Source organism: Eschscholzia californica, unplaced genomic scaffold (assembly GCF_041429995.1).
Source record: "Eschscholzia californica isolate CP2 unplaced genomic scaffold, dmEscCali1.0.p SCAF_2, whole genome shotgun sequence".
Classification (NCBI taxonomy): Eukaryota; Viridiplantae; Streptophyta; class Magnoliopsida; order Ranunculales; family Papaveraceae; genus Eschscholzia; species Eschscholzia californica.
Genome location: NW_028238309.1, coordinates 64,282,964 through 64,307,050, shown reverse-complemented (window position 1 = coordinate 64,307,050; position 24,087 = coordinate 64,282,964). Strand labels below are relative to the sequence as shown.

At 37.2% G+C, this 24,087-nt stretch overlaps 2 protein-coding genes across 17 annotated transcripts; both read right to left on the bottom strand.

The window, feature by feature from the left end:
- Positions 1–8,681: 8,681 nt before the first annotated feature.
- Positions 8,682–12,108, bottom strand: LOC147560266 (F-box/LRR-repeat protein At3g58900-like). The gene is made up of 6 exons (XM_086662437.1): positions 11,670–12,108; positions 10,505–11,519; positions 9,846–10,010; positions 9,706–9,741; positions 9,300–9,603; positions 8,682–9,115 (listed from the first exon to the last, which is right to left on the bottom strand). Exons 2-5 carry the CDS (start codon positions 11,501–11,503, stop codon positions 9,304–9,306), a joined length of 1,500 nt encoding a protein of 499 aa, XP_086518563.1. The 5' UTR covers positions 11,504–11,519; positions 11,670–12,108; the 3' UTR covers positions 8,682–9,115; positions 9,300–9,303.
- A 1,453-nt stretch (positions 12,109–13,561) lies between these two features.
- On the bottom strand, positions 13,562–18,872 carry LOC147560265 (F-box/LRR-repeat protein At3g58900-like). 16 transcript variants are annotated; one of them, XR_015234784.1, is made up of 8 exons: positions 18,658–18,866; positions 17,410–18,405; positions 16,735–16,902; positions 16,313–16,637; positions 15,805–16,050; positions 14,286–14,632; positions 14,060–14,202; positions 13,562–13,861 (listed from the first exon to the last, which is right to left on the bottom strand). XR_015234784.1 is itself a non-coding variant. In XM_086662425.1 (5 exons), the coding sequence occupies exons 2-4, from the start codon at positions 18,355–18,357 to the stop codon at positions 16,323–16,325; spliced, it is 1,431 nt and encodes a 476-aa protein (XP_086518551.1). In that variant the 5' UTR covers positions 18,358–18,405; positions 18,658–18,872; the 3' UTR covers positions 15,756–16,050; positions 16,283–16,322. The 16 variants fall into 16 exon arrangements, 6 of the variants coding, with proteins under 6 accessions (XP_086518551.1, XP_086518552.1, XP_086518555.1 ...); XR_015234786.1 differs by lacking the exons at positions 14,060–14,202; positions 14,286–14,632 and adding an exon at positions 14,633–14,876 and having other exon boundaries at positions 15,995–16,050; positions 16,283–16,637; positions 18,658–18,870; XR_015234783.1 differs by lacking the exon at positions 14,286–14,632 and adding an exon at positions 14,633–14,876 and having other exon boundaries at positions 15,995–16,637.
- Between the last annotated feature and the right edge of the window lie 5,215 nt (positions 18,873–24,087).

The following is a 24,087-nucleotide window of genomic DNA, read 5'->3' as shown; positions in this document are numbered from 1 at the left end:
AAGAATGATAGCATATGAAGTGTGAAAAAGAAAACCCCAAAATAGGCACAAACATTTTAAGCACATTTTAGATTGAAGAGTCATATTACTTTTCAAGTTTTAGCTAATCTATATTTTACGATGGTAAACCAATTTTTGGCGGGTGAGAATGAAATGTGATCACAAGAAATCACATCAAGGTCGGACTCTTTTACCTATTTTACCGCGCTCTGAACATGGCCAAATTGACCTGATTGCAGACTTCTCACATTAAAGGTCTGGGGTGGTGGGTTGGGGCGGACTGGTTCCATTTCATCTGCCAGCCCACTTCTCACATGAGAGTGTACACAGAAGGGCCAGCAGATTTTACATGTAGCATATCTCTTTTTAAAGAAGGTAGTACTCTCCAGATAGCTTAAGTTCTTAAAAGGAAGAATAAATCAATGCAAGTAAACAAAGATAAGCTTCAAAATTAAAAGTGGATGAAAGATCACACAGAAGTTAACATTCTAAAAGATGGAAAAGAAAATGTGAAGTCCTTATGATGTAGACACATCGGAAATAATAAGAATACTAAAACTTGAATAAAGAACGATTAAAGTAAAGGGAAAATACGATAACTTGATTAATAATTCTCTGAAAGGTGAATAACAATGACAGACTTGACGTCTTTTTATAGAAACTTAGACTCTTCTAGATAGACTCAAACCACGAGTCCTAAATATAAAAGATACTCAAACTTAGAAACTCGTAAACCTAGGAAATACTCAAACATAGAAATTCTCAAATCTAACCCTAATGGACTCGGACATAAGGCCCTCTAGCTAGCTTGGCCGTGAGGCCAGTACAGTCTGCATCACCTTAGCTCACCTATACAGACTTACATCATCACCTTAGCTCACCTATACAGACATGGCACCGAACTTAATTTTGGCCGAGGCTATAGGGAAGCTTCTTAGCTTCTGAATGAACTTCGTTACCCGAGAGCATAAACGAGGGCTTAACCTCCTAGACGAATTGGCCACGCGAAGATTAACTATATTCAAGATAGTAGAATTCTTCAACAAAATTTCCAAAAACTTGAGTTCGTTAACGCACCCTAAGAATCCTCGAATTTCGACATACTTTAGGTGTTTGAGCAAGCACGGTAACGAAGACCCTGCATCCCAATAGTCATCTGAAGTAAATTTGACCTAGAAGAAGAAGAAGAAAATGGTAATTAGAGTAGGCAGAATCTCTCTCCCTAACTAATAACAAAAGTAAAAAATTGGTTACCTCATCAACGAAGGGATAAAGTTGGGGACTCTGATAATGATTCTGGATACAAATGAACATTATAGTAAGAAGGTAAGCTCATCTTCAAAGCTGAAGAAAAATTAATTAAAGACATGAAAACTAAAACACAGTTGAGAAAGATTTTACCCCAATAAGTTTCAACTTAATGTATACTATATTAGGAGAAACCTTCAACAAGTTGATGATTGAAGGAAAGGATTCTCTTGAAAGCCACGACTCAAGCTTCAAGTATTTTAGATTATAGCTTTGAGGGGGGAAAATATCTAACAGTTGAGGAGGTTCCGTTAAGTCTTGCTATGAAGTCGAAGAATAAGGAATGGATGAACTAATGATTTTCTTTCTCCCATTCTGAACTACACTACTAGGGTAATTAACTAACAAGAGATTGAACAACGTACGTTTCTTCTTTTTGAGATGAAGAATTGAGATTCAATTAAAATAGTGCAAAGTATTGAATGAAATATATACTAGTTCTCTATTATGAAATAATCAAGAGAGAAGAAGAGATGAAACCCTAAACCTTCGTTTTCAGATAATTAAGGTGGTGCTTCTCGTTTTCTTCCTTTCGGAAATCGTATGACTTTGTATGGATGTTAAAAGATATTGTGTCGGGCTTTAGACACACACCTAGGCCAAAAATCGCAACGGATATAGAGTTTTTGTTCTTGGCCAAGCTCCACGAGTCCATCTACTAAAGCCTTATCATTTATGAAGTTTAGAGTACACCTATTGTTCAATCTTGGGATTCTCTGGTGAGAAACGAGGGACTATCACAATTCCCCACTCTTAGCGATGAACCGTCTTTCGCTCTGATACCACCTGTGGCACCCCTCTTTAGAGATAACAACATTGTCTATGCTTTAGACACTCGCGTCCAAGTTCCGAGCAAACATGTATAGGATTTTGTTATCATCGAAGTCTCCACAACCCACCCCGAAGGGCAAAGGCCTCGTCACTTGCTTAAGCTTACAATTGTAGTCCGCACGCAAAAGAATCAGGGGTCTAGGTTGTAGCTGTACACTTGCGCTTACTAAGAGCATCTCCAATGCAACACTCAACTTCAAAACTCAATTTGACACGTAGGACTACTTGAGTTTTTGACAAAAAACACTCTCCCATGCAAAACTCAACTAGAGTCTCAATATGTTTGAGTATCTCAACATTTATTATTGTATCTCAATTGGTCCACATCAACATTTTATATATTAAAATAAGAACCAAAAGTAAATCTAAAGTAAATGTTGAGTTTTTTTAAGTGTTGCATTGGAGATGAATTTTGAATTGAGTATCTCAATAGTGCAACCTAGGAAAGAGAAACTCAACTCATACTTTCTTCATGGTACTGCCAAAGGAGATGCCCCTTTGCTGGAACTTTAAGAGAGAAGAACGGAGAGACCCTTTGTTGGAACTTAAAGAGAGAAGGATGGAGATAGAATAGAGAGAGAAAAGAGAAAGAGAACAGAGAAAATCTGAGCAATGAAGTCGTCGGCCATTGCCGGCTATCTCGCCAAGTTCGTTTGGTGAATTTGGTTTGGATCTTCCACCTTTTTTTTTCATAAACTTTTTTTGTTTCCCGATAACACCGACCAGTTTTTTTTTGTTTCCCGATAACACCGACCAATAGATAACATATTTAATCGGCCCCAACGGGTTTTACTACCTAATCCCAAACCCGTCCCGAACTCGATACATATATATTTTTATCTTTGTACCAGATCAGTAAAACCTGCCCATTAGAGTCGGGGTTGGGCAAGAATCCATCAGTTTGTAGGAAATTGTCAACCCTAACCTAAAGTACATTGTACTTAAACAAGAAAGGAGTTATTAACAAAATCTCATGTAAAGTAACCTTTTTCACAAATCAAAGAAGGATGGTTAAAGAATTTTGTTTAAAGAAGGATTGAACGATTGCCGCCCAAGAGTGTTGCCGATCTATTTATCTCCACTTGATCTTCACCACCACCTCCATTAACCACCAGTACGTCCCCACAACAATTCTACAACAGTGTCGCTCATCTATTTCTCTCTCCCTCATCTTCTCCACCACCGTCTCTACAACAATTCGTATTGTCATTACCCTCTCTATCTCCCCCCTTCGAAGGAGAGTGAGAGAAATGGTGGTGTTGCTGATGATGGTGTTGGTGGTAGACCACCACACAAGAGAGAGGGAGTTGGCTAGACACCTCTAGGCAATAGGAGGGGGTTGGCCGTCCCTCTCTCCTTCCTTATCTTTCACTTTAAGGTGTTTGCATGAACATGATCCTCCCAAGACACAAGCCCAAAAACAGAGCAAAAGTGATCATTTCAGAACTAGTTACATTAATACTAATGGAACAATAAGAATATATACATCATTCGCAACAGAGTAATAGGATTAAAAAGAATGAAGATGATGATATCAATCAAGTTAGCAGGTTCTTTAACATAGAAGTACCTCAAAAGGTAAGAATGAAGATGATGATATCAATCAAGTTAGCAGGTTCTTTAACATAGAAGTACCTCAAAAGGTTCTTCCTATGCCAATAGGCTTCCTTCGGATGATCTTGATCCTGTTCGCTCGAGTCTTTCGGAACAAATCTAATTCACTCCAGAATGTGTCATAGCTGAGCTGCTTGTGAACAAAATCCCACCAAGCAACCTGCAGAATTTGAAATTTTACACTGAAAAGTTCAATATGCAAACAAATAACCAACCATAAGAAGGGGTATTAAAAAATTGGGTTATTTCCCTAATGGCCCTCTACTTTGTGACCAGCTTCCCGCCTGGCCCCCTACTTTACGAGAAATACCCATATGGCCCCCTAAAACCGTTAACTTTAACTTTCCGTCACTCTCTCTCCTCCATCTCTTTTTCTCTCTCTGCCATGTCACGCCACCTCATCTATTAGGCCACCTCATCACCTTCTCCGGCAGAGGTCGCCGGCCGGCCAAACTTCCGGCCGGCGACCTTCAAACTAAAAAAAAAATTTTTTTTTTTTTTTTTTATCTCTCTCCTCTCTCTCTCTCTCTAAGAACTCCGGCGAAGGAACCCTTCGCCGGAGTTCGTCTGTTCGTGAGAACAGCTCTGTTCTCACGAACAATCCAACAGATCTGTTCTCACGAACAGACGAACTCCGGCGAAGGGTTCCTTCGCCGGAGTTCTTAGAGAGAGAGAGAGAGGAGAGAAAGAACAAAAAAAAAAAAAACAATTTTTTTTAGTTTGAAGGTCGCCGGCCGGAAATTTGGCCGGCCGGCGACCTTGTCGGAGAAGGTGATGAGGTGGCCTAATAGATGAGGTGGCGTGACATGGCAGAGAGAGAAAAAGAGATGGAGGAGAGAGAGTGACGTAAAGTTAAAGTTAACGGTTTTAGGGGGCCATATGGGTATTTCTCGTAAAGTAGGGGGCCAGACGGGAAGATGGTCACAAAGTAGGGGGCCATTACGGAAATAACCCTAAAAAATTTTGTATAACAAGTCTTAAAAGGAAGAACGAAAGAGCAAAATCATGATAATGTAAGGTTGAATGACATATCTACATATCCTTGATAAAAGAAGTGACATAAAACATCACTTTTTTACATTGGTCTGAACAAAATCAGAGTATTCGCAGCCCTAGAGGCTCTTGGAAAGCTTAGTAGCATCTCACTAAATATCTCCATTCGTTTCTCCGTAAGCAATGAGTTTTCCTCGGAATAGTAATATCGGAGAACCAATTTCTCCAAGACAACAGAACTCTTTAACAAATTTTCTAAAAGTTTGAGTTCTGTGACGCATCCACAGAGTTGAGTAATCTCAACAACCTTGAGGTGATAGAGCATACATGGCAATGTAAACCCTGCTTCCCAATAGTCTACGTTGTTTCCTGAATCATTTGTTACCTCATCAACATAGCGCGATTGGGTCCCTTTCTGAATATACATAACTTTGTGTTAGAACACAAATTAATCTCGAGAGCTCAATATGAAGCAAAAGTAATTTAACCAATGACTAAGAGTTCTACTATTAGCCGATCTACTAGAGAGAGCGAAAGAGATTCGATGTTACGGGAAATCTTAAGCAAGTATGTTATTGCATGAAAGGAATCATTTGATTGAAATGTTTTCAGCACCAACCATTTCAAATAACAAAACCGAATGGGGGGACTCTCCATAATTTCAGGATTTCCCGTCATACCCTGAGAACATAAAATGCAAACTAAGAAATATTACACATAAGGAAAAAAGATTAGAGATGAAACAAATTCTACTCGTTTATATTACGTGGTTTATACGTTTGCGTCCACAGAAAAGCAACTTCACAATCAAAAATATTTCAGAGACACCACGTCTAAGGTGGTGTTTGTTTTTTTATTTTTTCAGATCTGAAATCTGAATTGAAACCAAATTCAGATTTCAGATGTTTGGTTTTGAATTTAAAAATTTCTGAAAATTTGGCTGAATTGGGCCAAAGTCTGAATGGGCTGAAAAAGAGCCCATACATTTCAGACTTCAAAACAAGTCTGAATTATGAGGCCAACTTCTGAAATCTAGCAAATGACTTTTTTGCCCTTGTACTTTAAAAATTTGTCTCTACACCACCAACAACCCAAACCACCACCGGCAACCCAAACCACCGCCGGCAACCCAAACCACAACTTCCGGCAGACCAAACAACCACCACACTACAACACCACCACCACCACCACCACCACCACCATAAATGTCCTTGTACTTTAAAAATTTGTCTCTACAAACACCAACAACCCAAACCACCACCGGCAGCCCAAACCACCACCAATACCGACAGACCAAACCATCAACACCGGCGGACCGAACAACCAGCACACTACAACACCATCACCATAGAGCACATCACCACCACCATAGAGGATACCACAACCACAGAGCGTATCACCACCAAATGATCCATCACCAGACCAAAACATCACCAAATATTTGTTTTCTATGAAGGAGATCTATTAACCCATGCCGGAACTGGAGAGGGTTTCGTTTTCCTGGTTATTGCTTAAACAAAGAGGGAGAAAGAGGCAGATCCGGCGAGTGTTCTCCATTGCTAAGAGACACAAAGAGTTGGCAGGAGCTTTTCATGGTTAAAGGGAGAGAGATCCGGTGATAGCTATTATTGGTTAGAGAGAAGGAGAGAAAGATCCGACGACAACTTTCCATCGGAGAAAGAAGAACCGGCGAGCAGAAGGAGAGGAGATGAGGAAAATGATGAAACCCTAGTTTCTGTCTCTTTTATTTGGCCAATATAGGGTCTGTTTGGTTTTTTTGAATGTTTAGGGTTTGTTTGGTTAAACATATCAATGAGGGATAGAATGGTAAAATTTTTAACTCAGACCTACTAATTCAGATTCAGAAAACAAACATCAAATAAGTAAACCAATTCAGCCAATTCAGATTCAGCCAATTCAGTTCAGCCAATTCAGATTCAGCCAATTCAGATTCAGACACAAACGAAAAAACAAACAGCACCTAAAGCTGTACAAGTTAAGAGAGAAACTATTATTTTGGCATGTCAGAAACTTCCACTATATGGCCAGCTATCAAGTGCGGTAGAAGGTCATAAATCTCACAACAACTAGAAACAAAGAGCTTTCTCAAAAAGCAGCACCGCAGTGGAAAGTTCTACCGGCATAATAAATTCCTACCTTGAAAAAGTCTTGTCTCAATTTGGAACTTGTTTTTTTAAGCTGAAAATACAAAGACTTGTTCCGAGATTTTAAGATTAAAGCATGCAAACTACATAAAATTACACATAAAATTATTTCAGATTTCAAACTCATTAAAAAACCAAACGAAGCGTAGAAACAATTTAAGCAACAAAGCTGTTTATTTATAATGACAAGAAAGCAAGGATGAAAAACACACCTCAAGGACGGAAGCTGATAACTTAAGCTCCTTTACGTTGTGAACCACTCGTAGAAGTTTCATGATTCGTCGAGCATAAATATCTTTGGGTAACAAACTTTGGTTTGGAAATTTCATAAATTAAGCACTTTCCAAGCAATCAAGGCTTCTCACATCGTAGTCTATTTCCAAGCAAGCAAGCATATATGGGTCATAGCTGCATGTGAACAAAATCCTCGTCAAACTACCTGCAGAATTTGAAATTTTACACTGGAAAGTTCAATATGCAAACATGTAGTAGGGCAAATAGTCACACCTGGTTCATGTACCCTAAAGAAAAGGTAAACCTCTAACCAAGAGTTTAATTCAAAAGCATCTCTACTCGTAGCCAATTGGTTTTTGAGTTGGATGCTAACAAACTTAAAAGTATTGTATTAACAAGTCCTAAAAGGAAGGACGGAGGATGAAAATCGTGATAATGTAAGGTTAAACGACATAGCTACTTATCCTTTTGATAAAAGAAGTGACATAAAACATCACCTTTTTAAATTGACCGGAACAAAATCAGAGTATTCGCAGCCTTAGAAACTCTTGGAAAGCTTAGTAACATCTTAGTAAATATCTCCATTCGTTTCTCCGTGAGCAATGAGTTCTCTGCGGAATCACGATATCGCAGAACCAATTTCTCCAAGACAACAGAATGGTTTAACAAAATTTCTAAGAATTTGAGTTCATTGACGCATCCCGAAAGATATCGGATCTGAACAAACTTGAGGTGATAGAGCATACATGACAATGAAGACCCTGCTTCCCAATACTCTACGTTGTTTTCCGTACTAAATGTTACCTAAACAACACGAACAATAAAGCTTAGTGAATGCAACTTTATATATTGCTAAATTGTTTAACAACTTGAAAAAAAAAATACCAAAAGGTATGGCGTTAGGATAATGACCTCATCAACATTGGGAAAACATGGGTGATTCGTCAACCTAAATAACAAACATAACTTAGTGCCACAACAAAATAAATGCTTCATAAGAGCTGAAAATTGAAAAAATTGATGTACCCAATGGGTGAGAATTTTATTAATTACCCAATTTAGATCCAACAGGAGAGACTCAACATTAGGACAAATCTCGAGTAAGTACGTTATTGCACGAAAGGAAGCTCTTGAAAGCCATGTATCCAGCTTCAAGCATCGTAAATTATGAAATTGAGTGAGGGTGTTGTGTACCGTTTTAGGGTCTCCCATCATAGCCTGAGCACAACAAAGGCAAATACACATCACTCACTTAGATTGATCCATGTTCATAAATGTGTGACAGTGATGGACAAATCCATTTTTTGGCTTTTCTCGAAGCAAGATGTCCAATACCTTGATCTAATGTCCGATAACTAAAGTCATCTTCATGTTACATTGGTCATAAGATAACATATACAAAAAAAGAATATCCGTAGGTAAATCATTCCACAAGACTAGAGGATAAAAATTATCCCTTCATCTACGAATGCCCACTGAGGTCAAACATGATACCGGCTGTAGCTATTTACCCAAATACAAAAGGAAGAAAGGAAGTTTTGAAATTGTAAGGTGCTTAAGATTAGGACAAGAAATGTTGAAATTGCTATCACTGTCTATTACATAACAATCCTCTAACACCAAAGATTCCACTTCCTCTGAACTTATCAAAAGATTAGCACAAGAAATGTTGAAATTCATATCACTATCTTCTACCTGACAATTCTTTAAGATCAAATCTTTCAAAACAGGACAATTTGAGGAGAACTTATTAGATAAGATCTCATCAATTGAAAATCCAAATAGCTTCACTATTGGTAGAGTTTGCAGGTCCTACAACATAGTTATAATTACAGTATCTCAAACGATTCTTCCTAAGCCAATCGGCATCCTTTAGATGATCTAGATCATGTTCCTTCGGAGTCTTTCGGAACACTAATTCACTCCAAATGGGTCATAGCTGCCTGTGAACAAAATCCTCCCCAAACAACCTGCAAAATTTGAAATTTTACACTGAAAAGTTCAATATGCAAACAAATAACCAACCATAAGAAGGGGTATCAAAAATTTGTATAGCAAGTCCTAAAAGGAAGAATAAAAGATTAAATTCATGATATTGTAAGATTAAATGACATATATACTTATCCTTGATAAAAGAAGTGACTAAAACATCACCTTTTTAAATTGGCCAGAACAAAATCATAGTATTAGCCTTAGAGGCTCTTGGAAAGCTTAGTAACATCTTACTAAATATCTCCATTCTTTTCTTCATAACCAATAAGTTTTCCTCCGTATAGCGATGTCGGAGAACCAATTTCTCCAAGACAACAGTATTCTTTAACAAATTTTCTAAAAGTTTGAGTTCATTGACACATCCTGAAAGATATCGGATCTCAACAAACTTGAGGTGATAATGCATACATGACAATGAAAACCCTGCTTCCCAATATTCTACGTTGGTTTCCGCACTGAATGTTACCTAAACAACACGAAAAAAATAAAGCTTACAGAATGCAACTTTATATATTGCTAAATTGTTTAACAAATTGAAAAAAAAAAGGTATGGAGTTAGGATGATGACCTCATCAACATTGGGAAAACCTAGGTAATCCTCCGCCTAAATAACAAACATAATTTAGTGTCACAACAAAATAAATTCTTCATAAGAGCTGAATATTGAAAAAATTAATGTACCCGATGGGTAAGAATTTAATTACTTACCCAATTTAGATCCAACATAAGAGATTCAATATTAGGGCAAATCTCGAGTAAGTACGTTACTGCACGAAAGGAAGCTCTTGAAAGCCATGTATCCAGCTTCAAGCATCGTAAATTAGGAAATTGAATGGGGGTGCTTTGTACCGTTTTAGGGTCTCCCATCATAGCCTGAGCACAAGAAAGGCAAATATACATCACTCGTTTAGATGGATCCATGTTCATAAATGTGTGACGGTGATGAACGAATCCATTTTTTTGGTTTTTCTCGATGCAACATGTCTGATACCTTGAACTATGTCAGGTACCTGAAGTCATCTTCATGTTACATTGGTCATAAGATAACATATACAAAAAAGGAATATCCGTAGGTAAATCATTCCACAAGACTAGAGGATAAAAATTATCCCTTCATCTACGAATGCCCACTGAGGTCAAACATGATACCGGCGTGTAGCTATTTACCCAAATACGAAAGGAAGAAAGGAAGTGTGTCCTCATAAAAGGCCGACCAAAATCTAGTATGACGAAACTTTAGGTTTTAACACTTCAGGTGTCAATGTGGGGAACCCTACCAGTCATTCTTGTCATAATTGGGACAATGAATGCAAACAGTTAAGCAATATTATTAGAGAAGAGTGGAGAGGGGAAGGAAGGAAATATACCTCAAGGAAGCCAAGTGATAACTCAAGATCCTTTACGTTATGAAGCTTCCTTAGAAAGTTCATCAGACGCTGAGCATATAATTCTTTCACTGGTAAGGAAAGATCTGAAAATTGTTCTGGCTGATCAAAGTCTCCCGCTAATGTCATTCCAATATCAGCAGTTTCTAAGCAATTAAAGTCGTCTAGATAGTAGTCTTGTGACAACATATCTTTGCAATTAAAGGATCTAAGTTCTGGAGCATATACCTTGACAGTTTTAATCCCAATTTCCGTTGGAAAATCAACGTTGTTTAATGTAAGATGCTTAAGATTAGGACAAGAAATGTTGAAATTCATATCACTATCTTTTACACAAAATTCTTCTAACACCAAAGTTTCCAAAGCCGGACATTTTGAGAAGAAGTTATTGGTTAAGTTCTCAACAATTGAAAACCCACATAGCTCCAAATATTCGAGATTAGGTAAGTCCACTGTATTTAGAATAAGCTCTGAACTTTTATTACTATCAATACGAATTACCAACTTCGTCAACGAAGTACAAGTTAAAATACACGAAGGAAATAGAAACTTGGAATCATCCGGCATTTCAATACGTAGATCTTGAACTTTTCTTCTCAGACCAAAAAGTATCCACTTATAAATATGGTATCGAAATGTTTCATACTTGCAATGCCTACAATGAAGCTGAAGCCTTTGTATACGAGAGGAATCGCGAAGAAGCAATACAGTGTCCACAAATCGTATAAACGTACTGATGGATCTTGGGTTGGGTGGAAACGACACAGGATTATTGAAGTTGAGAGTGGGGATTGAAATCCAGAGAGGTAACCATCTTTTTGAAAGAACACAAGTTTGAACAACATCTTTGGTATCAAGGAAAGATAGGATATGATGAATGAGTGGATCAGGCAATTGACTGATTCTATCTTCAGTACCATCAGAAATTTTAATCTTCTTTTCTAGTCCTCCTGAATCTGGTGAATTTGTTGGTTCTACCATTGTTTGTTCCTTACAGCTGAAAAATACCAAGTATATAGACGATCACAAAAAAAAATCAAACATGGGTTGTTAAACCATAAGATCCATAATACTATTACTAGTTCAAATGGAAAACAATGTCTATTCATCAAAATACCATCAATTGTTTCATATAGTGTGTGATTACCTGATGATGTCTCTGAAAACCTAGATGAGCGTACTGCTGGTTTTCTGAAATGAAAGCCTCCAACATTCAAAACTCGGACAAGGAAGTACAAAGGAATCCGAAAGAAATACGAAATCTTCGTTTTGCAGACATTGAAATGGGGATGAGCAGAAAATGGGGTTTTGGACAGGTCAAGTACCAGAGTTTGATATATATATAATAGGGTTTATTAGGGTCTACTACTTAGGTAGGAAAGGAGTTTATCTCACAAACACACGCACGCACTCCACCACAATAGGGATGTTTTACTTTTATTGACACATGAGTGTAAGTAATCTAATCTTGGTTAGATTTTGTTTCAACAAAAAGAAAAAGTTAGATTTTTATGCTCTTTATTAAGGATGGACTTTAGGCTATTTATTAAACGATTATAGTGTTTATTCTATTCATGAATCACGTTGTACTTTTGTATTATATCTTCTTAATTAATGCCTTCTAATAACTATCGTAGACGATTTAGGAGAAAAAAAAAGAAACAAAATTTCGGATTAAATAAGGAAATTTATTTTAGGTCAACGAAAGTTCGTTGGTTTGATAGTAAATGCGATTTTTCTTTTTTACTGCTTAGATGCAACTTGTTTCCGTAAAAAATTCCTTTGTATGGAATAAAAGGCAATTGATACTACATTTCGCAAAATACTGTATATATGTGTTTACTTACATCACAACCAACACTGATACAGATGTAAACAAATCTTTCTTACTTTTGCTACCCAAACTCCTGGACTAGACTTATTCTTCCGCCAGTTGTCACACAAACATCATCGCTAGCTAAACCAACTTATTCTTCTATCGTCAATGACATCATCATCCTAACCAAAAGCCGCTTCATTGTCAGAATGAACTCTACTCTAAGCACATCAAGAGGGTGGCGCTAGGGAGCGTCTATAGGCGCCTCCGGAAATTGCTTAGGTGCCTCTTCTCTTTAGGCACCTCCTTAAAATTACTGTAGGCGCCTCCAAGCACCCATGTCTTCTTCTCGTCTTTATTACTGTACTTCTCTTTCAAATTTCTAATCTCAAAATTAATAAAAATTAAACCAACAAAAATCATTAATCTATCAACAAATATTATCATTAAACATCAAGAAAGAAATAAAAAACCTAAGTTTACTTTAAGGTTTTCAAGCTCAAGAAATAGAAAACCCTTTAGTTTTCAAGTTTAAACGTCTCTAGATTTTGTTGAGAGGATGAAGAAACCTTAGATTTGGGGACGAAAAAACCAAACCTAGATTTGGGGACGAAGAAGTCCTAAATAGAGGAACCAATGGAGAAGAAACCTTTGAGTTTTTTAAATTTGGGAGTGAAAAACGACCATGTTCGACGCCATCGGACTAGTCAGTCTAAAACCCAAAATAGGACTTCGGACTTGGCCCAGTCCGGATCCTCACTGGTTGGATAGTCCGAGTCGTTTCAGACTGGACCCGTCCGAGACCATGCTTTTGGCTCCGGACTAGTCAGTCCAAACGGGGGCCGCCTACAGTTGTCGGGGTTTAACCGTGGTCCAACACTCCAACTCTTTAGGGAGGCCCTTACAGCAATTTCGGGAGGCGCTTATAGAGGCACCCGCAGCGCTAATGGCTGAAACATCATATCTAAGGAGTAAGGTCGCAAGATCTAAACTCAAAAGAACTGGCAAGAGTCTACACAAGCCACGGAGTATGTGGTCTCATTAGACACAATGCACTAAACCTTAGGCTCCTCCACATATGAACATATGAATAATGATACTCACCCTTGATGGGACGGGACTAACTTTTATACTGGTTCTGCTCGCCTGTCGTCAACTCGTGTCTGCATTTATATGATATTTGCAAGACATCCAAAGGAAAAGAGAAAAAGGAAAATGTAATACCCAAACTACTATATGTGTTGATATTGAGTGAACAATAAGAGAATATACATCCTTCCTATACGAATATCAAAATTAACGACGATGATACCGGGCTAGTTTATCAATACCATCTGAAACAGAGTTTGCATGTCTTCAAACATTGTTATACTAACAGTAAACCCAAAAAAGTTTCCCAAGATTATAAACTCCCCTGAGACGATTTTGACCTGTCAATTCTACGCCATTAGAATATATCTTATCTGCTGCAAAAATTGGTCATAGGAATGAATCTTTTCACCAACAAAATCCCATCACGCGACCTGCAGGAACCGAAAATTCACAATGAAAACGTCTAATATGCAGATAAATAACCAGGCAATTCAATCAAGCACTATATAGCCTTTTAAGAATGGGTAGATGCATATATATATATATATATAGCTAAAATTTACACATCAATCGGTTATCAATACCATCTGAAACAGAGTTTGGAGGCCTTACAGCATTATTATAACTACATTAATCCAAAAGGTTCCCTAAGATTATAGCTTCTTCAAGATATTTTTAACCTCTCCATTCTACTACTTACGAACAACACCTAGGCCACTCAAAATGATTCACTTACATGAATCTTTCGCCGACAAAATACCACCCAAGAAACCTGCATAACAAATTGAGATATCTTAAATAAAGGAATACCTAGGTATATCAATCAAAGTTTGTCAATGAACTAACTGGTTATACCTTCATTCTCTCGTTTCAATCATGAAGGAAAACATAAAACGTAGATAGTTAGCATGACAAAGGTACCTACACCTTTAAAAAAGCATTCAAAAGAATCCAAGTAGGGGTCATTAATATGGGAAGAAGAATATTATTAGTTAAACCTAGTCACTATTTAGCATGACAAAGGTACCTACACCTTTAGTTATCTGTTCTAAAGGTGATGGTCAAGTTCTTGTCATTCACACCTAACATATGGTTGGTTAATCCTGAGTTGCAGTATTTTCTTATTTATTTGAGATACTGAGAATGAATGCAACGATTGAACTACATTTACAAAGAGAATTCAAGGAAGGAAGCAAATGTACCTCAAGGAAGCTATCTGATTCCGTTGATGAAACTTCAGATTACAAATCGCTCTTAGAAATTTCATCATACATTTAGCTCATAATTCTTTGACAGATTACCATTCAATATAAGCAGTTTCCAAGCAATCAAGGTCGTCTAGTTCGTACTCCAGTGACATGGATTCTCTGTAAGTGAAGGATGTGAATATTGCAGCATATAACCTTACAGTTGTGACCCCACTTTCCATCGAACCATCATAGTTGTCTATGTCAAGTAACTTTAGATTAGGAAAATAGACGTTGAAGTTCATATCCACTGTCTTTCACATGAGTACTCATAAATATCAAAGATTTCAAAGGTGGAGAACCTGAGAACTTATTAGCGGAGACATCCCGTATTTGAGTACTATACCACATTCTGAGACATCCCTTATTTGAGTACATATCTATTGAGCATTTCTTCTTACAGTAACAAGGATCACTTATAAAAATGACTTCTTATTGTTTCGGGTGAAAGAAACCAAGTATCATCAAAGGTTAGAGTGGGAGTGAAGTGCATAGAGGTCTCCATCTCTTTGAAAGAACACTTGTATCAAGGAATGAGAGAATATGATGAATGATTGAATCAGGTAACCTTCCAGGATACCGAATAACAATTCACTAAGCTGAGTAACATATTTCGAATAACAATTGACTTAACGAATGGACTCGAACCGGGTAGCATAAGAAATGTGTTGCACAAGAGTCGCCACGGCCAAATGGTTATGGGTCGAAGCCGGAAGTAACCTTAACTTCCTTAATAGGAAAAGCTTTTAGCTTGTTCATTTTCTTCTCAGGTAGGGTTAGGGTGGGTGATTGCATAACATTGTATGACAACGCATGACTATATTTTGGTATGTAGTTATAGTTAGTAGCCTATACTCGATGTCCCGATCTACCAAGCTCAAATCATGGTGCAGACACTGTAGTCCTAAAATAGAATCCCTAACCCTAAGTTTAGGCCCATAATTATTTATTTCAAAGACTGAGTTACTCTATTTTCTCACTGTTCCATTTCGCATCAATTTTCTACATCTCATACAAACTTTATATTACACTACACATATAGTTCCCACAAAACGCCAAAAGAGAGACAAAAACATCATAAGTAAACTAGTACATATTCATATTAATTGAACAACAAGAAGCTATACATCATCCCTAGTAGAGAATTAGGATTCGAGGAACTGAAGGATAACCTCAGAGCAAGTCCGTCAATAGCATTTGCAGAGGAGTTCAAAAGTCTTAAAAACATTATTACAATTACAGTAATCCAGAAGGTTTTCCCTAAGATTATAAGCTTAGACCTGCCAATTCTAGTCCATTAGAATATATCTAACTTACTGCAAAAATTGGTCATAGCTAGGGATATTTTCTCTGACGAAATCCCACCAAGAAACCTGCAAAAATCCGAACTTCACAATTAAAAGTTCAATATGCAAATATATTACCAGACTTGGCAAACAAACTCCATATCATCAAATAAAATACATCAACTGGATCAAGTTTTCTGTCATATCAAATAAAAGCATAGGACAAGCCAATCTGTTTCCAAGGAAGGAAGTGACGATACAAGTTAGCAAAGGATGTAGATCATGACAATACATGTTTGCCAAACAAATCCATATATACCTGTATAAAAGAAGGTGATAAAACGATCACCTTTTTCACATTAAGGAATGAACACGATCATTGTAGTTGCAGCCCCAAAGGGTCTCCGAAACGTTGGTAGCATCTCACTGAATTTCATCACACGTTCCTTTGTGAAGCTATGATGACAAGAGATAATAACTTTCTCCAAGTTTACAGAATGCTTCAACAACATCTCTACAAGTTTAAGTTCATTAACGCATCCCCAGAGTTCAGTAATCTCGACAACCTTGAGGTAATAGAACTGCCATGGCATTGGAAACCTTGCTTTCCTATAGTCTAGGTTGTTTCCTGAATCATATGTTACCTCATCAACGAAGGGAGATTGGGGCCCTTTCTGAATAAACATAATTTCATGTTAGAACACAAATTAATCTTGAGAGCTCAATATGAAGCAAAAAAAAAAAAAACAAATGACAGAATTCTATTGTTACCCAATCTACTACAGACAACGAAAGAGACTTGATGAAATTAGAAATCTTAAGCAAGTATGTTATTGCCCGATAGGAATCATTTGACAGAATTGTTTCCAGCACCAAGCGTTGCAAATTATTGAACTGAATGGGGGGATTCTCCATAATTTTCGGGTTTTTCATCAGCCCCTGGGAACAAAAAATGTATAGTAAGAAACATTACAAGTTTAAGAAAATCAACAACCATATAAGGAAAAAGGATGAAACAAATTGTACTCGTTTGTACGTTTGCATCCACCAAAAAATCACCTTCACAATCAAAAAATATTTTCGAGACAGCACATTTAAAGCTGTAGACGTTACGAGAGAAACAATTATTTTGACATTTCAGAAGCTTCCACTATATGGCCAGCTATCAAGTGCGGTAGAAGGTTATAATTCTCACAACCGCTAGAAATAAAGAGCTTTCCCAAAAAGCAGCATGGCAGTGGATAGCTCTATCAACCTCATAAATTAGACCTAAAAACAAGTTTTTATCAACTTCAGACTTGATTTTGTAAGCTGAAGATACAAAGACATGTTTCAAGTTTTTAAGGTAAAAGCATGCAAACAACTAAAATTGCACATAAAGATACTTCAGATTAAAAAAAGGACAGCTATAGACTTCAAGCAGAAAAACTGTATTTATTAAGATACCTCGAGGAACCAAGCTGATAACTTAAGATCCTTTACGTTGCGAACCACTCTTAGAAATTTCACGACGCGTCGAGCATAAATATCTTCAGGTAACAAACTTTCGTTTGGAAGTGTTTCAAATTCAGCACTTTCCAAGCAATCAAGGCTGCCTAGATCATACTCCATTGCCATAGAATCTTTGCACGTGAAGAACACGAGTTTTGGAGCATATAACTTGACATTTCTAACCCTACTTTCTTGTGGAATATGAAGGTTGTTTATTTGAAGTCTCAAAAGATTAGGACAAGAAATGTTGAAATTCTTACCACTATCTTCTACATGACCATTCTGTAAGATCAAGACCTCCAAAGCTGGACAATTCGATAAGAACTTATTAGATAAGTTCTCAGCAATTGAAAGCCCACTTAACCTCAAATATTTGAGCCCTGGTAAATTCACTGAAGTCGGTAAAATAAGCTTTGAAAGTTTCCAGTATTCTGAGATTTCAGCACCATCAAACTCCAACTTCTTCAATGAAGTAGAGCTAAAGAGAGATGGGGGAAGCTGAAAGTCGGCATCGAAATGCATTTCAATAGATATCTCTTGAACATTTCTTCTGACAACACCATTTATCCATGTATAAATATGGGTAGTTATTGTTTTGCCTGATAATGATTCACAGTTAAGCCGAAACCTTAATATATCAGAGGAACCGCGGTTAATCAATACAGTATCCACAAATCGTATAAACCCAGAGGACGATCCTCGTTTGGTAGGACGAAACATATAGTCATTGAAGTTTAGAGTGGGGAGTGAAGTGCAAAGAGGTCTCCATCTCTTTGAAAGAATACTGGTTTGAATAGCATATTTAGTATCAAGAAAAGAGAGGATATGATGAATGAGTGAATCAGGTAATTGACTGATTCTGTCTTCACTATTAGAAGAAAAGGGTGAATTTTTCTTCTCCATTGTTTACCTTTTTCCTACTTCTCAATTTGCCGTTGTCTAGTATAATAGCTGAATAAACAAAGTAATCAGATGATAATCACAAATCAACTATAATATATATATATATATATATATATATAAAGATTGGTAAGATATCAAGAAATTAAATAAACCCTAATAGGCTAAATACTAGTAGTAGCTAACATGGCTTACAATGTCTGATATGCTATCTCAACAGAAAGGCCCAAAATTATGTTCTGACAGTGAGCAACTACCTCTTCTAAAAACCTAAATTAGAGAGAAAGAGAGAGAGAGAGAGACCTGAATTTCTTTGATCAGCAAGCTCCCCAAAGTCAGACAAGTAAGAAAGAAGGAAATTATAAAGATGAGACTTGAGAGGTTGATATTGTTAGGGTTTAGGTTTTTTTTTGTAGACATCAGTTCCATGGTTACTTTGACTGCTCATGATCACTTTTTTTTTCCCAAATTTCGATATGGTCTTATTTACAGGAGCTAAAATATGGACTACTTATTTTAATAGCCAAAGAGCTAGTTTAATTCTTTAGAATCTTTTCTCTCTGACATTTTCTTCGCGGTGTTGGGGGAAAATAAAGAAATTTTTCGTGGTGTGAAGTTTTGGGTGGATTTTGTACATGTAGCACTCCCGTTTTTTTCCTCTCGTTCTCCTTTTCTCTCTCTCTCTCTTCTACCTCTCTCTGTCTCTCTCTCTCTTCTGTTTCTCTTTCTTCTCTCTCTATCTGCTCTCTCTGTCTCCGGCGAAGGGGCTTCTCCCTTCCCCGGAGACAAAGAGAGAGAGAGAGAGTCATGAGAGAGAGTCATGAGAGAGAGTCATGAGAGAGAGAGATAGCAGATAGAGAGAGAGAGAGTCAGGAGAGAGAAGAGATAGCAGATAGAGAAAGAGTTAGGAGAGAGAAGATGTCGGTCGTCGCCGGCGACTTTCTTCCGGCAACTTAAAGGTGCGTTTGGTTGGGTTTTTTTTGTTTTCCACCGTCTTTCCCGAAAATTTTTCTGCTTTCTCCAAAAAGGTGGCTTTTTATTATTTCCTTCGTAATCTGATAATTATGCTTGGACTAATGCCAAAGAAAAACCACGCACAATCTGATCAAAAATTATAGTAGAAAACACAAACCCACAAGTCTGCATAAAATTTCTGCTTAGAATTTATATGTTTTTCTTCTTCTTTAGCATTTTTTTTATGGTTATAGCTAAGTTTTCCTGCAATGAATTTTGTGTGGAAATAAAACTTTTGTTTCCTCCAAACGTCACCCTTAATTATATTTTGTCAGTATTTCAGGAAAGGACCATTTCCTTGGCCAGATTTTTTTCCACCTTTTCTGGAACTTTTCTTGTTTCTCCTAAACATCACCTTATTTTTCAATTTTTTTATTCTTTTTTCTTTCCCTCTCACCTCCACTAGAACTCTGGCGACCTCCACCATTAATGCATGCGATCGCCATCACCGAATCCGATTGTCTCTCTTTCTCTCTCTCTTCATTAGAAGCATTGATTGTCAACTCTACTCCATCAGAACATAACTTACTGCATAATTGGTCACAACTATGGATCCTTTCACGGAGAAAAACCCACCAAACAACCTGCAATAATCAAAATTTCACAATGAAAAATTCAATATGCAAATATATTACCAGACATAACGAGCAAATTCTATATTATTAAATAATATACATTAACTAATTTTCTTACCTTTGTTCAATCCTTGTATCCAAAAATAAAACATTATATGGAGTAAGTTTTCATTCATATCAAACAAAAGCACCGCAACTAGCCAATCCGTTTTCTAGGAAGGAAGTGACGAAACGAGTGCATGAAGGATGTAGATCATGACAATACATGTACAAATCCATATATACCTGTATAAAAGAAAGTGATAAAACAATCACCTTTTCACATTAGGGAATGAACAATAACATTGCAATAACCGCCCCAAAGTCTCTCCGAAATGTCGGCAACATTTCACTAAATTTCTTCACACGTTTCTTTGTGAAGCTATAATGACAAGAGATAATAACTTTCTCCAAGAATACACAATGCTTCAACATCTCTAAAAGTTTAAGTTCATTGATGCATCCCCAGAGTTCAGTAATCTCGACAACCTTAAGGTAATAGAACTCACATGGCAATGCAACCTTTGTTTTCCTATAGTTTAGATTGTTTCCTGAATCATACTGGTAAGAACTAAGATGGCTCGTACCTAGTCTAGTGGTAAACAAACGATAATTTCTCACAAATTACTTCTACTAACTTTACTACATTTTATTAAAAACTTAAAGGCCTTTTATATGCTTACAAATGGTAATTTCCTAAACTTGAAACACTGACTAAATAATTACTAATATATATTTAAACTTAATCAAATACCCATTATGGATAACTACTATAGTAGATAACTACTAATACGTATATAAACTAAGTAAAATACCCATTATGGATAACTACTATAGAACTAACTATTATCGAAAATATTTATAGCCACTGGGTTGGATACGGTTCCTTATCAAACCCTTTCTCTTGACAAGATGCTTGCCTTCGAGGATAATCTCTAACACGGATATTTCCGGTTCCTCCTCCCCGTTTATAGGTAAAACATCTTGAACTGGTGTACCGGGTACGAGTGCCTTTTTAAATAAGACACATGAAACACTGGATGGATTCTCCATTCCGTTGGTAGCTGAAGTCGATATGCTACCTTCCCTACTCGCTCCAATACCTAATATGGACCATAGTACTTGGGCGACAATTTGTTATTACCACGTCGAACTGCAGACATTTGCTTATTAGGTTGATATACAAACTCTCGTGCTTGAAACTCCACCTCTCGCCTTCAATGATCTGCTTGTTGTTTCATCTTATTCCTTGTGGTGCTTAAGTTTCTTTTTATTTCTCTCAAAACCCAACTACGGTGTTGTAATATTTCACCAATCGACTCCATTTTAGCTTCGACCGGTGCATATGTTGCCAAACAAGGAGTCGATATACCGTATAACGCCTCAAAAGGAGTTGTTCGAGTGGATGTGTGGTATGATGTGTTATACCAGTATTCTGCCATGGTAACCACATGACCCACCCCTTCGGTCTATTACTCGTAAAACAACGTAGATATGCTTCCAAACACCGATTCACTGCTTCAGTATGTCCGTCAGTTTGAGGATGATAGGATGAACTCATATTTAGTTTTGTCCCTTCTAGTTGAAACAATTCCTGCCAAAAGTTACTAGTAAACACTGCATCCTATCTAAAACAATTGACTGTGGAATCTTATGGAATTTTACGACATTCTCAAGAACGGATTGGGCTACTGTTGCAGCCGTGTCTCGATGCTTTAGAGCTATAAAGTGACCATATTTTGTAAATCTGTCAATGACCACCAGGATCACGGACTTACCTTTCGATGTTGGAAGTTCGTCGATAAAATCCATTGAAATATTCGTCCATATTGTTTCCGGTATTGTCAGTGGCTGCAACAATCCCGCTAGTGACAATGTACTATATTTATTACGCTGACATATGTCGCACTGACTTACGTATTTCTGAATTTTCCTGTGCATTCCAAACCAATAAAACAATTTAGATATGCGTTTTACTGTTTTGAGATAACCTGAATGGCCTCCCACTGGAGATGCATGAAACTCATCCATGAGTAATTTTTTCCATCTTGAGCCCGGACTGATAACTAAATGATGTTCTCGGTAATATAACAAATTTCCTTTAACCGATGAATTTTTTCAGCAAATTTAGAAGTGTCCAAGTTTATTATGTACTCCTTCACCCACGTGTCATTCTTTATTCGCTCTTTGGTCTGTTCATCCATTCGCAACTGACATAAGATATAGCTTGCAAGTCACCTTCTTCATATTTACAAGAGAGAGAGTATCACCTACTTTATTGTGTATCCCTTGTTTATATTCAATAACATAGTCGTACCCCAATAATTTGGTTACCCATTTTTGTTATAAAGACGTCGTAGCACGTGCTTCTAAGAAATGCTTTAGGCTTTGTTGGTATGTTCGAACAATAAAACGTCACCCAAGCAAGTAAGTTCTCCATTTAGTGGCTGCTTGAGCAATGGCTAGTAGCTCCTTTTTCATATGTTGATAAACCCAGATGTCTAGGCCCTATTACCTTACTAGTGAAGGAATTCGAACGACCTTCTTACATGAGTACTGCTCCTATTCCTATCCTTATCGCATCGCTTTCATTTATGAATTCTTTAGAAAAATCTGGCATCACAAATACGGTTCGAGTCATGTCTTCCTTGGGAGTGTTTAGATCGTTTGTAGCTTCTTGGCACCATTGAAAACTGCCCCTTTTTAACAATCATGTAAGTGGAGCTGCTATCTTCCCATAATCAAGAATAAATTTTCAGTAATAACCTGTTAAACCCAAGAAACCTCGCGGCCCCTTTAAAGATTTTGATATAGGCCTATCAGTCATATTTTGTATCTTCTCTGGATCAGCTTCGACTCCTTTAGAAGATATATTATGGCCTAAATACTCCATTCCTTGGTACCGAATGAGCACTTGCTCTCCTTTACCTTGAGTTGATGTGCCTCAAGTAGTTTAAAAACCTCGTAAAGGTGATGCAAGTGGGTAGCCCAGTCTGCACTATATATTAGTATGTCATCAAAAAACTAATACCTACCTTCTCAACTGGTCACGAAAAGTCGTTCATGAGATGTTGAAAAGATGAAGGAGCATTAGTTAACCCAAAAGGCATGACTAAAAACTCATAGTGCCCATCGTGGGTTCTTAATTTATGCACATCTTCCTTGTCATTCTGATTTGATGATAACCTGACTTTAAATCTAGCTTTGAAAAGTAAGTGGCGCCATGTAGCTCATCAAGTAACTCATCAACCACCGGTATAGGGAACTTATCCTTAATAGTTGCTTGGTTTAAGGATCGATAATCTATACATGTGCGTCTCAAAAATCAACCCTACAACAAACTTTTCTGTTTTCCCTCCTATTGTGCGTCTCAGAAATCAGATTACGGGTATATATAGCGTCTCAGAAATCAGATTACGGGTATATATATATATATATATATATATATATATATATATATATATATATATATATATGTAGAGTTAATTCCATTTTGGCCCACAATTTGTGACCAATTCACCGTTTTGGGCACCAATAAGTGTCTGATAGTTCGATTTGTCCTCCAAGAGCAAAAAAATTAACTTTTTCTGGAACTACTCATGGGGGCCAAATCGAAATGTCAGACACATATGTAAGCCACAACGGTGATTTGATCTCAAATTAGGGGTCAAAATAATAAGTTTGTCATTAATTGGGGGTCAAAATAGTAAGTTTGTCATTAATTGGGGGTCAAAACGGGATTAATCCATATATGTACCTCCTTGTAACCGTAATCCCAATAACAGACCCCTAGAAAATAACTTGGGCTCAGGTTTGGTTCACAGGAACAAACCTGTTCGATTTTTCCACTACGAGGAAAACCAAGTAGTACGATTGCAAGACCTATACTCAAAGGGACAGATGAGAGTTATGTGGTCTCATTAGAGATGATGCACAAAACTGCACCGTCCCTTTACATTTGAACAACAACACATGTCCTTGATCGGGCGAGACTGACTTTCTATCCTTGATCGGGCGAGAGTGCGAGACTGACTTTCATTCGACTTTTGTCCGCATTTATATTGTATTTGCAAGACAACCAAACAAAAAGAGAAAAAGGAAAACA

Excerpts from the sequence above, each read along its gene's own strand:
- LOC147560266 (XM_086662437.1), bottom strand. The coding sequence starts at position 11,503 with ATGGTAGAACCAACAAATTCACCAGATTCAGGAGGACTAGAAAAGAAG. Across the intron at positions 10,011-10,504 it reads TATCACTTGGCTTCCTTGAG|GCTATGATGGGAGACCCTAA; the intron begins GTATATTTCCTT and ends TCTTGTGCTCAG. Across the intron at positions 9,604-9,705 it reads GTTTTCCCAATGTTGATGAG|GTAACATTCAGTGCGGAAAC; the intron begins GTCATCATCCTA and ends CGTGTTGTTTAG.
- LOC147560265 (XM_086662425.1), bottom strand. The coding sequence starts at position 18,357 with ATGGAGAAGAAAAATTCACCCTTTTCTTCTAATAGTGAAGACAGAATC. Across the intron at positions 16,903-17,409 it reads TATCAGCTTGGTTCCTCGAG|GGGCTGATGAAAAACCCGAA; the intron begins GTATCTTAATAA and ends TTTTGTTCCCAG. Across the intron at positions 16,638-16,734 it reads CGTTGTCTGTAGTAGATTGG|AAAGGGCCCCAATCTCCCTT; the intron begins GTAACAATAGAA and ends ATGTTTATTCAG.